Source organism: Phaethon lepturus, unplaced genomic scaffold (assembly GCF_000687285.1).
Source record: "Phaethon lepturus isolate BGI_N335 unplaced genomic scaffold, ASM68728v1 scaffold19457, whole genome shotgun sequence".
NCBI classification, from domain to species: Eukaryota; Metazoa; Chordata; class Aves; order Phaethontiformes; family Phaethontidae; genus Phaethon; species Phaethon lepturus.
This window is the reverse complement of record NW_010550075.1, coordinates 29,064-41,772: the sequence shown is the minus strand read 5'-3', so window position 1 is coordinate 41,772 and position 12,709 is coordinate 29,064. Positions and strand designations below refer to the sequence as shown.

Below are 12,709 nucleotides of genomic sequence, written 5' to 3'. Positions count from 1 at the left end.
CATAGCTCTGAGTGACGCTCTAGACTACCGAAGGTTATTGATGTTGATGTTTATGTGACAGCTTGGCAAGCTCTCAGTGTCCTCTTGCTCCAGAAAGTCTTAAACCATGTTGTGTCACCGTACAAATGTTTCTAGCTCAACTAAAACTTGCAGATCAGCCCTCTGGTCTGCAGTTGAGCTGGTACTGAAAAAGTCAGTGGCACTCAATTGGTGAGCTAGTGGCACTCACTGCTCTGTGTGGGCATAAAAAAGTGTCACCCAGAGAGCATTTTCTTATCATGCAATATCTTTATGTAGCCCAGTCCTGAAAGACACATGCATGTACAGAGATGTCTTTCTCACTCCTCTGCCTGTACAAATGAGACAGAATTCCAGGTCACTTTCACGTTGGCCTGCCCATAGCCGGTAACTGATAGCTGCTTTCGCCTTTCCTCCTTTTCTGCATTGTCACAGCACACTCTAAACATGCCATCTTTATCTGCTTCCAAAACCTCCTCTCGGTGAAAGCTTCTGTAAGGCCTCCAGTGATGTGCAACAGCTTGTTTGGCTTTGGCATTTCACTGGCACAGAAGTCTGCTGAGGATGTCTAAAGAACTGGCAACTTGGTGTGGTTTTGACCTTCACAGTGTGCCTCTTGAAGGCACGGCATATTCTTTGATCCCAGTAAGATGTCATACTGTCATAGTGTAGGTCTTAAAAAAAATGACTTTTTAAAAATGAAAACGCAAATGCATGCAACACGGATTAGATAGGAAGGATTAATTATATGTAACTATTTCTTGTTTCTATAAAAGACATCTCAAATAGGTATTTGTGTTGGTTAGAAAGGCTCATGGTGTAACAGTTATGGATACCTTTTCCTGCTTCTTATTAAGCGTCAACCACTTGACTACTGATCTTGGCAGTAGATGCAAAATAGGTGCTAGCTGTCAAAACTCTCTGCAGCATGGATGGGGTTACTGCTTTATAATCGGGGTGCAAATTGACTGTGCTTCAGATCTGAAAGCAAGCTTGCTCTTTGTATGGCACATGCATAGAGCTGCTGTGAATGTGTCTCTAGCACTAACTTTAGCACAGCAGCAGTGCCTTGGAGTTCCAGGTTTTCTGATTGTGCTTCCTTTGCCTGAAGTTTCCCTGGCAGTGTCACTTAGAGAGGGCCTTTTTCACTTTCTTTCCTAGACAGCTGCAAGATACGTCTGGCTATTGAAGAGCAGGTTCACCCCAGTCAGCCTTGTTGCAGTTTGCTGTAGGAAATGCTAAGAAAAAAGGTTTGGGTTTTGACTCGTAGAGTCCTTTTAGTTGAATTTTCCTCTGGAAATTCTGGGTCTGTGATATGACCGTGCCGTCATACTAGCATACTTAAACATTCTTGGGATAGTGGTAATTCACAAAAGAGGACGGAAGTATAACGTAAATTATTATTTTGCCCTATTTGTACTACTCTCAAACTACGGATTACTTAGAAAATAGGCATTCCCTCCTGCAATACTGCAAGTTTAAGTGGTGTTTGCCCATAAACTTATGTTCTTGGCTTCTATAGTCAGTGAGATCTTGCCTTTATGTGAGTGTCTACACAGCCACAAATACAAACTAATAAATACAGTTGTATGTATTGATTGACTGAGGCTTTTGTATTGGTAACAGTCAGTTGGCTACTTGTTCATGAAGGTTTGGAGTTGTTTGGCTCTCCCTGACAGAAGTCTGGACCTGAATATGGCCACACATTGAAGATCAGACATAGTATTTGATGTGGGGGTTATTGCAGGTGTCAAGATTTTACCAACATGAAAAAAAAATCATTATTGTTACATTATATTGTGTGTGTGTATTACCCTGACAGTAGGACATGCTCAAGTCTTGTGAAAGTTTTGGGAGGGATATGAAGCGTTACAATTAGAGCATAAGACAAGCTGCCAGTCTTAAGGTTTGTAAGAACACACACCCACACACACACCCCCCTCGAAACATCTCTCTTGACAGGCCAGGTATATGAGCTACCTTTGCTCTCTTTTGCATTGACCTCCTAAATTCTGGCCACTTTTCAGAGCCAGGTTACTGAATTGGGGGGGCATCACCCCACGGACGGCCGAGGAAGGGGGCGGAGGAGCCATCCCAGCTCATAGCCAAGTCCCCTCACAGCCGCTTGCTCACCTCTCCCACCCAGCAAGACTGGGGAGAAAATGGGGGGAACTGGGTCAAAATGAGGATAGGGAAATCCTCGCCAATTTCTGCCACAGGCAAAAGGGGCTTGACTTGGGGAACTTAATTTATTGCAGTTAACATCAATATTTAATAGCTGATTTGGTATTGGGAAACAAATAAAGCCATGTTAAAACACCTGGAGAACCCCCCCTCCCTTTCCTGCCTGTTTCCCCGACCTGGCCCCAGTCAGCTCTCCTCCCGCCTGCTTGCTGGCCGCAACCGGCTGCGGCCGGGTCCGGGCATTTTTTTCTTCCCCTGCCACACCCGGCTACCACTGCCCAGCCGTGCGCAATATTTGCTGTTCTGGGGGTGCCCTAAATCTGCCCAGCAGCAGGGCTGAGGGCCACATCGCTGGACGCAGAAGGACTGGGCCAGGATCGAGGTTCTGCCGTGGCAGGTGAAGCGCAGGGCAGAGCCCAGGCTCCCCGCAGTTGGGAGAGGCGATGCAGTGCACAGAAGATGGGAGGTGTATGAGTTTTGGTGGTGGCAGCGACTGTGATTTTTCTTTAAAGCATTTTTTTGAAGAGGTTTTTAATTTTATCTTCAGGAGAAGAGTAGGTCAACAGGATGGTAAAAGAGAACAAAGCAGAGAAGAAAAGGGTGGAGGAAAAACTAGAAACTCAGGAGAAAATAGCAGGCAGAGTAATGTTGAAAGGAAGAAAGCGCTGTAACACAGGAAGTGTGTGGCAGCTTTTGATGACTTTGTGGTTCACTGATGCCAGCTTGGTTAAAAAAAAAAAAAAACTAACAGTGAATCAAACAGTCCGATGAAACTTTTTGCTTAAATATCATTGTCCCTTTGCAGTACTGGAGTACCAAGTGTGATGCTCTTATGCAACTGAATACAGATGAGGGAAACATGGAGATGAGTCTGTTTTGAATTCTCAGTTGTGAGAGATTAAATACCTGCATTATGGGCAAAATGTATCTTTGATTAAAACAACCCTTAATGTTCATAGTACACTTGATGAAATTAGGTTTCAGTCTGAGACTGTCCCTTTAAATGGATCCTGAAGGAGGAAGGAGCTTTGAATGTGTGATGATAAAGTCAAGCTTTTCAGTGATACCAAAAGATTTCAAAGCAGTGCCATAAGATTCTTCAGAAAGGAGTGAGAACTTGATAGATTTTTTTTTTTTCCTCTCTATCACTCGTTCTGGAGACCTTGCCATCACTCATCTTAAATCAAAAATTAAAACAATAACTCCCTCCTTCTGAAAGGAATCAGCAGCTAAGGCTGAAAATGTTTATTTTCAGTGGTAAGGTCTGTTTACTCTCCTGTTCAAATAATACCGTTTTTTAGACTGTATGTTTAAAACTTAAAAAATTTTTGCTAGTTGCATCAAAATAGTAAGAAACAAATCACTTTTGACAGACTATTCTGAAATAATGATGTGTGCCACAAACTGTGAGTAAAACATTTCTCGGAATGATGCGATATCTTTACAAAGAGGTGCGCATGCTGTTAAACTACATCTGCAAGGCGGGATGGCCAGTCTGAAACCCACTGTTACTTTTCTTGATGGCTTTCAGTGGAAATGTTTCTGGTTGCTGAGGTCCTGAACTCTTGGCCATTTATGCATAAAAGTGAACTGAGGACGTGCTACATTTTACTTTCTAACCACTAGAATTGATGTTTTCAGGCAAGGTTCACAGAAAGGCTGGTGGGAATTATCCCCTGACTGGATGACAGAAAATCTTCACTTAGCTTGTTGTGCACTAGAAGTCTATGCCTTTAGACTTGAGATTCCTCCTCAACTATCCAACACAGGCTCCGATGAATTGGGAGAATTAATTGGTACAAAGTCAGCAGGGAGAAGTAAGAAGCATATGGTGTGTGGGTTCTAGAAAATATATCTCCTACTCCTTCAATCATTTAAGCATGTGCTTAACTCTAAGCACTTAAGCCCTGTTGGAGTCAGCTTGGTGCCCATGCCTTCTGTGCTTGCAGGGCAGGGACCACAGTACTACTTTTTTATTTTATTTTCATTTTCTCTAAAATACAGAGTGAGCCAGATTTGCTTCTGTAAGCGCATGAAGTTATCTATTCCTGCATGAATAGGACCTACTGCTTCTTTAAGGTGGGCATGGAATAGTTGACCCAGCAGTCAAGCATCACCTTCGAGAGGGACAGCTTTCAGATCCCTGAATAGTGCTAGTTTCAAGTAAGTGTTTGGAGGAAAATGGGGCACTTCTCATGCATTTGAATCGCATGGGGCAATCGTGTGTATTGAATTCAGTGTCAACAATGCAGGCTGTGCCTCTGCAGTGTTGAGTCAGTAAGACTACCTACCCTCTCTGCTGTGTGCAAGTGCTCTGACAAGCAAAGGAGTCTCAGAGGGTATGCCAGCTCTGAGAAATGCAGCACATTTGAAGACACATAGCATCTCCAGAAAAGGCTGTGCACCCACTGAGCAGTGCCCCAGTCAGAGCCCAGCTCTGCTCCTGGACACAAGAGAGCACATTGAGCACATTACTCTAGTGTTGTACCATTCCTTGCTCATCACCAGGGTGCAGCCTGGGTGCAGGGTGGGACACTGACCTGGTGCCAGCTTCTCCCGATGGCACTAGTTTGGTCAGAGCCAAGTGAGCAGTGCTTGCCAGATGCTGTTTCTGTCACATTTGTGCCTGATAGACGGCAGTGTGTAGTCCCTGCTGTGGAATTCCTTTTCTTTTTCATTCTTAGTTTTTACCCTCGAAAGTTTTGGGTGTAGTGGCACACCTGACAGCTGTGGATTTCCAGAACTTTCTGAAGGAATAAGTCGATCGCATCATTTAATGGTGCAGCACGCTTGTGCTCTACTCTAAGTATGCAGTGACTCCACTTCCTACCCAACAGACCTCTAGTCAAGCTCCTCATTGGAAACTGGACTCGGAAAAACTCAAATCTCTTATGTCCAAACAAGATAAAGTCCAAAACCACCCATTTAAAGCTGGTAGTGCTGTAGTCTCTTTAATCATAGGAGTTTGTCCTGGCTCTGAGGAAACGCATGTTAACAAGACTCATGCTGTTATCTTGTCTGCTTGGTCACATACAGCTTCCTTAACATGGCTTCCTGAAGCAAAGCAAGCATGGGTCAAGTTTCAAGGAGATGGTGGCTAGTGCAAAACTCTAGCTAACAGCCCCTAAGGGTTCCTTAATAACAAGGCCTTGGTTTAGACCTCTAGTTATTTCTTGCTGTACCAGCCAAATTCAGTGTTCTGCCAAAGGAAGAGCAATTGGTTGTGTGAGTGTGCATATAGGTTTTCGATGTGAATGTGCACTGTTATGCTTCTGTGCAACAACCATTGGTGAAACTACCTACGGTAAGTATTTGCCTTGCTTTACTCTTGGAGTATGGATGTGGATGTATGGAAAGATTTTTTTTTTTTTTTATTAATACCTTTCTCCATTTGCTCCTGAGTCCTGCTTCTCCAGTGAGAAGTTGAGAGAATTTGTTGTACACAACCTAGGTTGTCACCGTCTCTCAGGAGGGTACAGTGACAGAAACCTGTTTCGTCACAGGGATATGCTACCATACTCACATGAGGCAAGTTAAAGCATCTAGCTCAGTCCTGTAGTAGTAACCTCAGGGTTGAATCTGCCCTTGCAGCATTCAGGTGGTGTTCACTGTATTACACAGCAGTAAAACTGGTTATAGAACCTGTTGCCAAGTCTTTTGCCTGAAAGTGCCCTGTTAAACGTGTTCTTTCTAGTGACTATCAAACGGTTCCTAGAAAAACAACTGTGGCAGTTTATACTGTTGCTGTCCTCCCTCTGCTTGCTACTGTCCCGCGGTGGGACTCTGATATCCTTTGTTGCTCCTTATAGTGGCATCTCTCATTTCATTTTTAGAAATGGCTGAGATATTTCAACAGAAGATTTCCAGAGAGTATCTGCCCGAGTGGTGAAAAATTGCAGCCCAAAGGTTGAAAGTATAGGAATGCTGTACAGCAACTGAAAACAGCATCTTGCATAGGAAGTACAGGGGAAATAAAACAATGGGTATCATTGTCGTACAATAAATGTGGGTATGTATGGCGTTGAGTATATATCTTGTGCTGTCTCTCAGCTTAAGTAATTGTGCAGGCTGCATGATCTAAATCAGCTATAACCTAAAAAATTTGTAAGACCTAGCAGAAAAACAAAATGCTTTGAAAGTATGTTGGACTGTAATTGGATCTGTCCCGAAGCAGGTCAGACGTACATTCCAGACAGGTGTTTGCCCTAGCCATTAGAAGCATTGTAAAATTAATGTAAAAAGCAGTGTATTCACTCTAGTATCTCTCCTGTTACCACAGCACAGCTTGTGCTTTCAGAAAAATGCACAGCACAGTATGAAGTCAGCTTTTAAGTACATTTATTTACTTGACAATGATTAGAAAAAACAGGTGGATTGTTCTTTTCTGGCTTCTTATGTTTTGTTTGAGGGCATTTTATGGCAAGAACAGTTAGAAGCAGAAGGTTAGGAAACCAAAGATTTTTCAGACTTTGTCCCTGCTTACCAAACTCTTCCTCAAGTGCATATGTTGATCCTGCTTAACTGGAGCAGTAAAATTTACCCTGGACTTGCTGAATTGGGGCAGCAGATCTGTGGTACTTCTCTGGAACAGGGAGCATGTTTCTCCTGCTCTGGCTCTGAGGCACGTGTATGTGGAGCACTGGAAAGGACATTGGCTACCTATAAGCGAGCTTTTCCTGCTGCTCTGTGTGGTATGGCCATTGGCACTTAGGAAGCTCATGTGTTAAAGAACAAGCCTTCAGAAGGAGTATCTTTTCCCCTCTGCCCAATATTTAAGTTTGATACAAGGAGATAATCAATATTGCTTCAAATGCTAATTCTCTTGTTAGGTGAAGTCTTTAGCAACAAGAAGATGAGGTTATCAAGCACTGCATTAGAAAGTGCTGGGATCCACCACATGGTACAGCACTCCTAATGACAGAACCTGTTAACATGTTTCAGAGCCTCCATAGAGCTGAGGGAAGGTCTCGTGACCAATTCTGATGTTCAGATTTCCTTTAAAGCATGGTTTTGGACTCAGGAGGGTGATGGCTCACTGTCAGGTCTCAGGAGTTGCCTGTATGCAACTTCTAGCATCTCAGAACAGTCTGGGCAGGGATGCTTGGCCATGTACTGAACTGGTGTACTAATTAATGAGAACATGTGCTGGAGGAGAGTTGTGTCCTGGACCTCTCTGGTTGGAGAATAAATTTTTGACACGGACACAAGTATGGCGTTATTTTACTGCTAGTGGCACATGCACTTTTCTGAGTCCACTGGTTTACGAATGAAAGAGAAACAAAACCAGTATCAAAGGATGCTCTTCAGGAGGGACCACCACGCTGGCTAATATTTATGTTCAGTTGTAATTGTTAGCAATTACACATCAAAGTAGGAAAGGGGGAAGTTAAATACCATCTTATAAGATGTGCTGTAGGTGTTGCTCAGAGCTCTGTGGAAACCCTTTCTTCTTACAGTCTGGAGAACGTTTTTTTCTTCATCATGCCAGAAGGCTGAAATTAAAATCCCACTTCAGTTGGATTTTGAGTTACTCTTCAGAAACAACAGTGAGATTAAAGGCATTTCACACATGACTGCAGAGTATGGGTAGATCAGGAAACACTTTTAGGTGGGATTTTCAAAGCCGTCTAAGGAATGAAGGTGACTTAAGTGACCTGTGAGAAGCATGTGACTAGTTCCCTGTTCATCATCTGTGTTGATAAGTGCTTTTAGCCTGGATGTGACTGTGCATTGTGTCATTAGTGACGGCCAGCTCTCCTGACTTAAATAAGGTCTATCTGTCTAAGCATGTTTTGGCAGTCCAATGGCAGGTGCTCTAAGGGCTTATTCTGGCCTCTCACTGCAGGTTAGCAATTGCACCTTCTCAGACCCCTATTGACACAGCTCTGCTGACAGAAACCAGAGTCACAGGTCTGGTGACAGCTCACTGGGACCTACAAACTCGCCATTCTTCTTGGGTATGCTATTAAGTTACTCAATGTACGTGACAGATGTATCAGTGTAAAGCATTAAAGTAACATTTATGTCATTGTTTAATAGAATTGTTTAATATAGGGCTGTGTATAGAAATCACAGGAGTTGAGCGTAACATGACGATAATTAAACCACATTCAAAAGGGGCAGAAGAGAGGAACGATGAACTTGATGTGATTTCTTTATACAGAATAGCATATCTGAGAAGTATAATCCCGAGTTGAACATGGAAGGCTCAATTAAAGTCTCTTGCTGTTCTCTCTATGATGAGGTTGGGGGACACACAACAAAACAATGGCCCTGTCAAACTACCTGCAGGATTAGCTGCCTTCTGCATCAAGGTCTTACTTTACCAGCCTTCCCCTCGGGATATATTAATGCTGTAAGAACTGCTGTGAATAGAATATACACACATAGCCTTGGTTTTAAGTAACTCATTTGAGGTCTTGTGGTACCCTAGCCTCAGCTGTTCAGTGCTCACCGTAGACTGCAAAATACATCTTAGAAGTAAGGGCAAGCTGAGCTCCATAACTGCTACCTGTGTCTAAGCTGGCTGGTTTATAGCTGTCCTGTGTATGGCTACCACACAACTGCTGTGATAATTAATACCTGAGCAGCAACAGTAGCATAAACAAACTCTAGGAAGAGATTTGGTTTGGCTGGGGAGTTACTCTTGTGATAAGACTTCCTTCTCCTGCAGATAGATGAAGGAGGGTGCCTGGTGTCCAACAGGAGCCTTTCAAAACTGTCACCACTCCTGTCATTTCTCAGATGCTAGTGTGAGCACATGATGTTACAAAGACTCTGGCTCCTGAGGGAAAGATAAAGTAGCATAGCTTAATAACTTCTCTCCCCTCCTCCCCTTTTTTTATTTCAACTTTCAAAGGTTTGGGTTTTTTTTTTGGAAGAGAAAAATAAAGTGATCTGGGGCTCGGTTCCCACTTCTGCTCTTCCTGTGTGACTGTGGATGGTAGGTTGTGCTTTTCTGTACCTCAGTTTACTCTCTATTAAATTAGAATAGACCCAATTTTAAAATAATTTGTGTAATTGTGCCAACTGAGTATAGAGACAAGGTCTGCAGACATAAGGCTACCAGAAGATACGGGAAATTGCAGAGGCCATTTTTGAAAGATGCCAGTGTCAGCCAGCCAGGTCTGTGAGTTTAGGTGCCTTACCTAATTAAATGTTTTAGAAAATCTAATTGGGAACCAGGCTGCAGAGTGCCTAAATGCCATGGAGATTGTAGCTCTAGGATCTTTTGTGTCCAAAAAGATTTTAAAATGAGGACTTGTATTCGTTATTTGCTGAACAGATTTTTAAAATGCTACGAAGTCATAATGTTTCTGTTGTTGTTTGTCTGTTTTGTCTAATTAGGCTCTAGCAGAACAATTGCAATCTCTTTTACTTTGTGTTTGTGCTGTGCCGGATAGACAGCCCTGAATTTAGTTCTCCTGTAGATGCTAGTTCAATAAAAATAACAATACTTTTACTAATGAGAATAACTATGTGAAGCCAGGATTCGTGCTAAATTAGTATCCATTAGTGACTTAGATCTATAATGAAGGCTTCCCTGCTCTCTGTTGTGTGTCTCAATTCATTACAAAGCAGTCCATAATATTTTATTAACAACACTTATTTTTTTTCTGGAACCGTTGCCCAAAACTATTGGAAGAATATGTGCTTTCCCGTAACATCAGAATGAGACAAATGGCACTGCTTGCTTTTATGATTGTACAGAAGTGTCTTTCCTTTGGACTCAGACAGACTTGTAAATGGCAAGTAGCTGGAGACTAATGGAGCACATGCTTCAAGCTTTCCATCTGGTCCCTTGGTGAGCAAAAAGAATATATTGTCTATGTTCTAATCAGTCCTCATTATAAAGAAAAGTACTCCCGCTCCAAGTTCCTGGAGAAACTCTTACCTTTACTCAGAGAGGGAGAGGGCAACAAGTACTATCCTCTTTTATGCATCTGTGGGAGAAAAGTGAATGGAATAAAAAGAAAAAATGAGGCAGAGTAATTTTGCGCTCTGAAACTGGATAATGCACCTGCCAACAGGTATTTATTCTGGTGGCCTTCAGTGACATTTTCTAGTGACAGCAGCAGAGAGGCTAAAATTGTTTCAAGGAGACTCTGTACATACCAGTTGAGTGAGAGAACTATATTACTTGGCATGCGAGCAAAACTACTTAAATTAAGATCCCTTTTCTAATTTGTTACATCGGAATCTTCCTCAGAGCTCCTTCTTCAGTCATCCCATCTAATAGCACCTATTTATTCATTTATTTGTTTTATTTCTTCACAACATTGAGGAAGAAAAAGGAAGGCAATACTCCTCCCCAATGGAGGCCATCTGTTCTTTTCTTATTGGGGGGAAAAAAACACCCTACAATTAGTGCCTTGTTCATCTTTTCGTTTTAACAAAAAAAGAGAGGGGGAGAGAGAGAGAGAACTATTATGCAAATACTCTGCAATTTGGTTTCAAATATTCTTTGTACTATGATGAGCAATTTCCTTTAATACAAACTCAGCCTACTTGCCAGGACGTTTTTTTTTGCTTTACTATAGGGAAGGAAAAAAAACTTTTATGAGTTGAGGGGTGTGCTATGTTCCTCCGATGCCAACTTTTTCTCATCCTTTTTTTCTTTGTTTCTTTGGCACTATTACAGCTGATATTCTTTAACTTGTCAGCAAGATGTTGTATAGGTTTTTTGAGAAAGAAAGAGAACAAAAATAGCTTCACAAAGCCACAGTTCCATCTCACTTTTCATTGTTCCATTGCCTTGATGAACTAGTCTTGAAATGGAGAACTCAGCTTAATGAATGAGAGAAAAGTTTTCTCCCTGCCTTTTTTGAATGCCAGTTGCTTGTGGTAGCAGCATTACCTCTAAGAGCAGATACATAGGTTTTTTATAAGGAGCTCCAGTGCTACTTGTCAGTGGTATGTACTTTAGGGCCAAATAGTGTAACCAAAATCAAGTCCTTCTGGTCCTTCATGTTGGACAACCTAGCTACCTAGCTGAAAACCTCTGAAAACTTATGATCGGGAAAAGACAAATAAAGTGTAGAAGAAAGCAAGGAATATTATTTCATGGTTGTGGGGTGGGAAGCTGAGCCATGGAAAAAACAATGTAACTCACCCAAGATCTGTTGGTGGAGGACTTTAGAAGAATCAGGAGCTGAGCTAAGAGGCTCAGATTTAGAAAGCTGCTGTGTTGTGTAGTGGTCTGCATGTGGCAACATCAGGAGACAGGCAGGACTGCTCCTGCAGATGGGCTACTACTGTGCCATCATGACCGCTAGTTTAGGCTATTGCTGTACAACAGTCACAGAGAGGGCAGCACGGTCATATCCTAATGGCTTAACAAATCTGCTGACTTTCAGTAGGATGTATGAGAATCAGACACATTTGAAAAGCCCACGCTGAACCTCCTGATTCTTAACCCTTTGCAGGCTGAACTTTGGGAAAGCTTCAATTAACATATAAATGTTACATGCTTAAGCTTGTAAAATACTAAGCATAAAATCTCTAGTCCAGTAAGGGATTAAGCACAACTTAATAAAATATCATGCCAAATGAGGCCTAACTGGCCATCTAACTATACACAAGTGGCATAGTTTGCTTTCATTAAAAAAAAAAGCTGATGCCCAATGGATTGACCACAAATTGGGAAAATATATTCAAGAAACAAAATTAAGGGAAGTAATACAAGACCAATGAGACCTTTAAGTTAAGTCAGGTGTCATACATATTTGCTTCTGTGGCTTTAACAGGACAGGGAATACAGGGCAGTTCAAAATCTCTGATATGAGCCTTCACTGGATCTGTTCAGATAGTCTGACCTCTTGCTTGGGGCTTGTTACATCAAGCATACATTACGTCAGACTGGATTTTGCCCTGGTATGCCTGGCACTGGATAGACAACACAGGAATTCATGGTACTTAGGGCACACTGGTTCCTTTTAGATGCTCTTTGGGAAATGGGAAATCTTCTATGCATAGAGCCTTTAAACACACTGGAGTAAGTGGGTTACTTTTTGTTGTTACAGGAAGCTCTTATCATGGCCAGCATGGACCACCCACACCTGGTGAGACTCCTGGGTGTCTGCCTGAGCCCGACCATTCAGCTAGTCACTCAGCTGATGCCTCACGGCTGCCTGTTGGATTACGTTCATGAACATAAGGATAATATTGGTTCCCAGCTTCTGCTAAACTGGTGTGTCCAAATAGCAAAGGTATGTAGTTCATGCTGTTCTTTTTCTGTCATTTTCATAACTAACTGAAAAATATGCTATGCAAAAAAAAAGATGGGGTTTTTGTTTGGTTGTGGGGTTTTTTTCAGGTGTGTTTTTGTTTTCAAGAAGCTTGGGTGGTTCTTGAAATACGTGCTATTTTGGCTGCTTACAGTATAATAGATTACATGTTAATATGTAAATAAAACTGTTTTTCTTGACTGTCTTTCCAATTCAGTGTTAATGGGGGGGTCTTTCAGGGAGAAAGGTGGTGGAAGGAGCCCCCTGTGTGACATCTGGGG

General features: G+C 42.2%; 1 protein-coding gene across 1 annotated transcript in view; it reads left to right on the top strand.

Moving 5' to 3' along the window:
* The window catches only part of LOC104623385 (receptor tyrosine-protein kinase erbB-4), a gene marked incomplete at its 3' end in the record, with an annotated part of 113,577 nt that extends 101,167 nt beyond the window's left edge, over positions 1-12,410 (top strand). The window contains exon 17 of the mRNA XM_010290460.1: positions 12,225-12,410. Within this exon, the coding sequence (XP_010288762.1) occupies positions 12,225-12,410 (186 nt within the window). The remainder of the gene's footprint in view (positions 1-12,224) is intronic.
* Between the last annotated feature and the right edge of the window lie 299 nt (positions 12,411-12,709).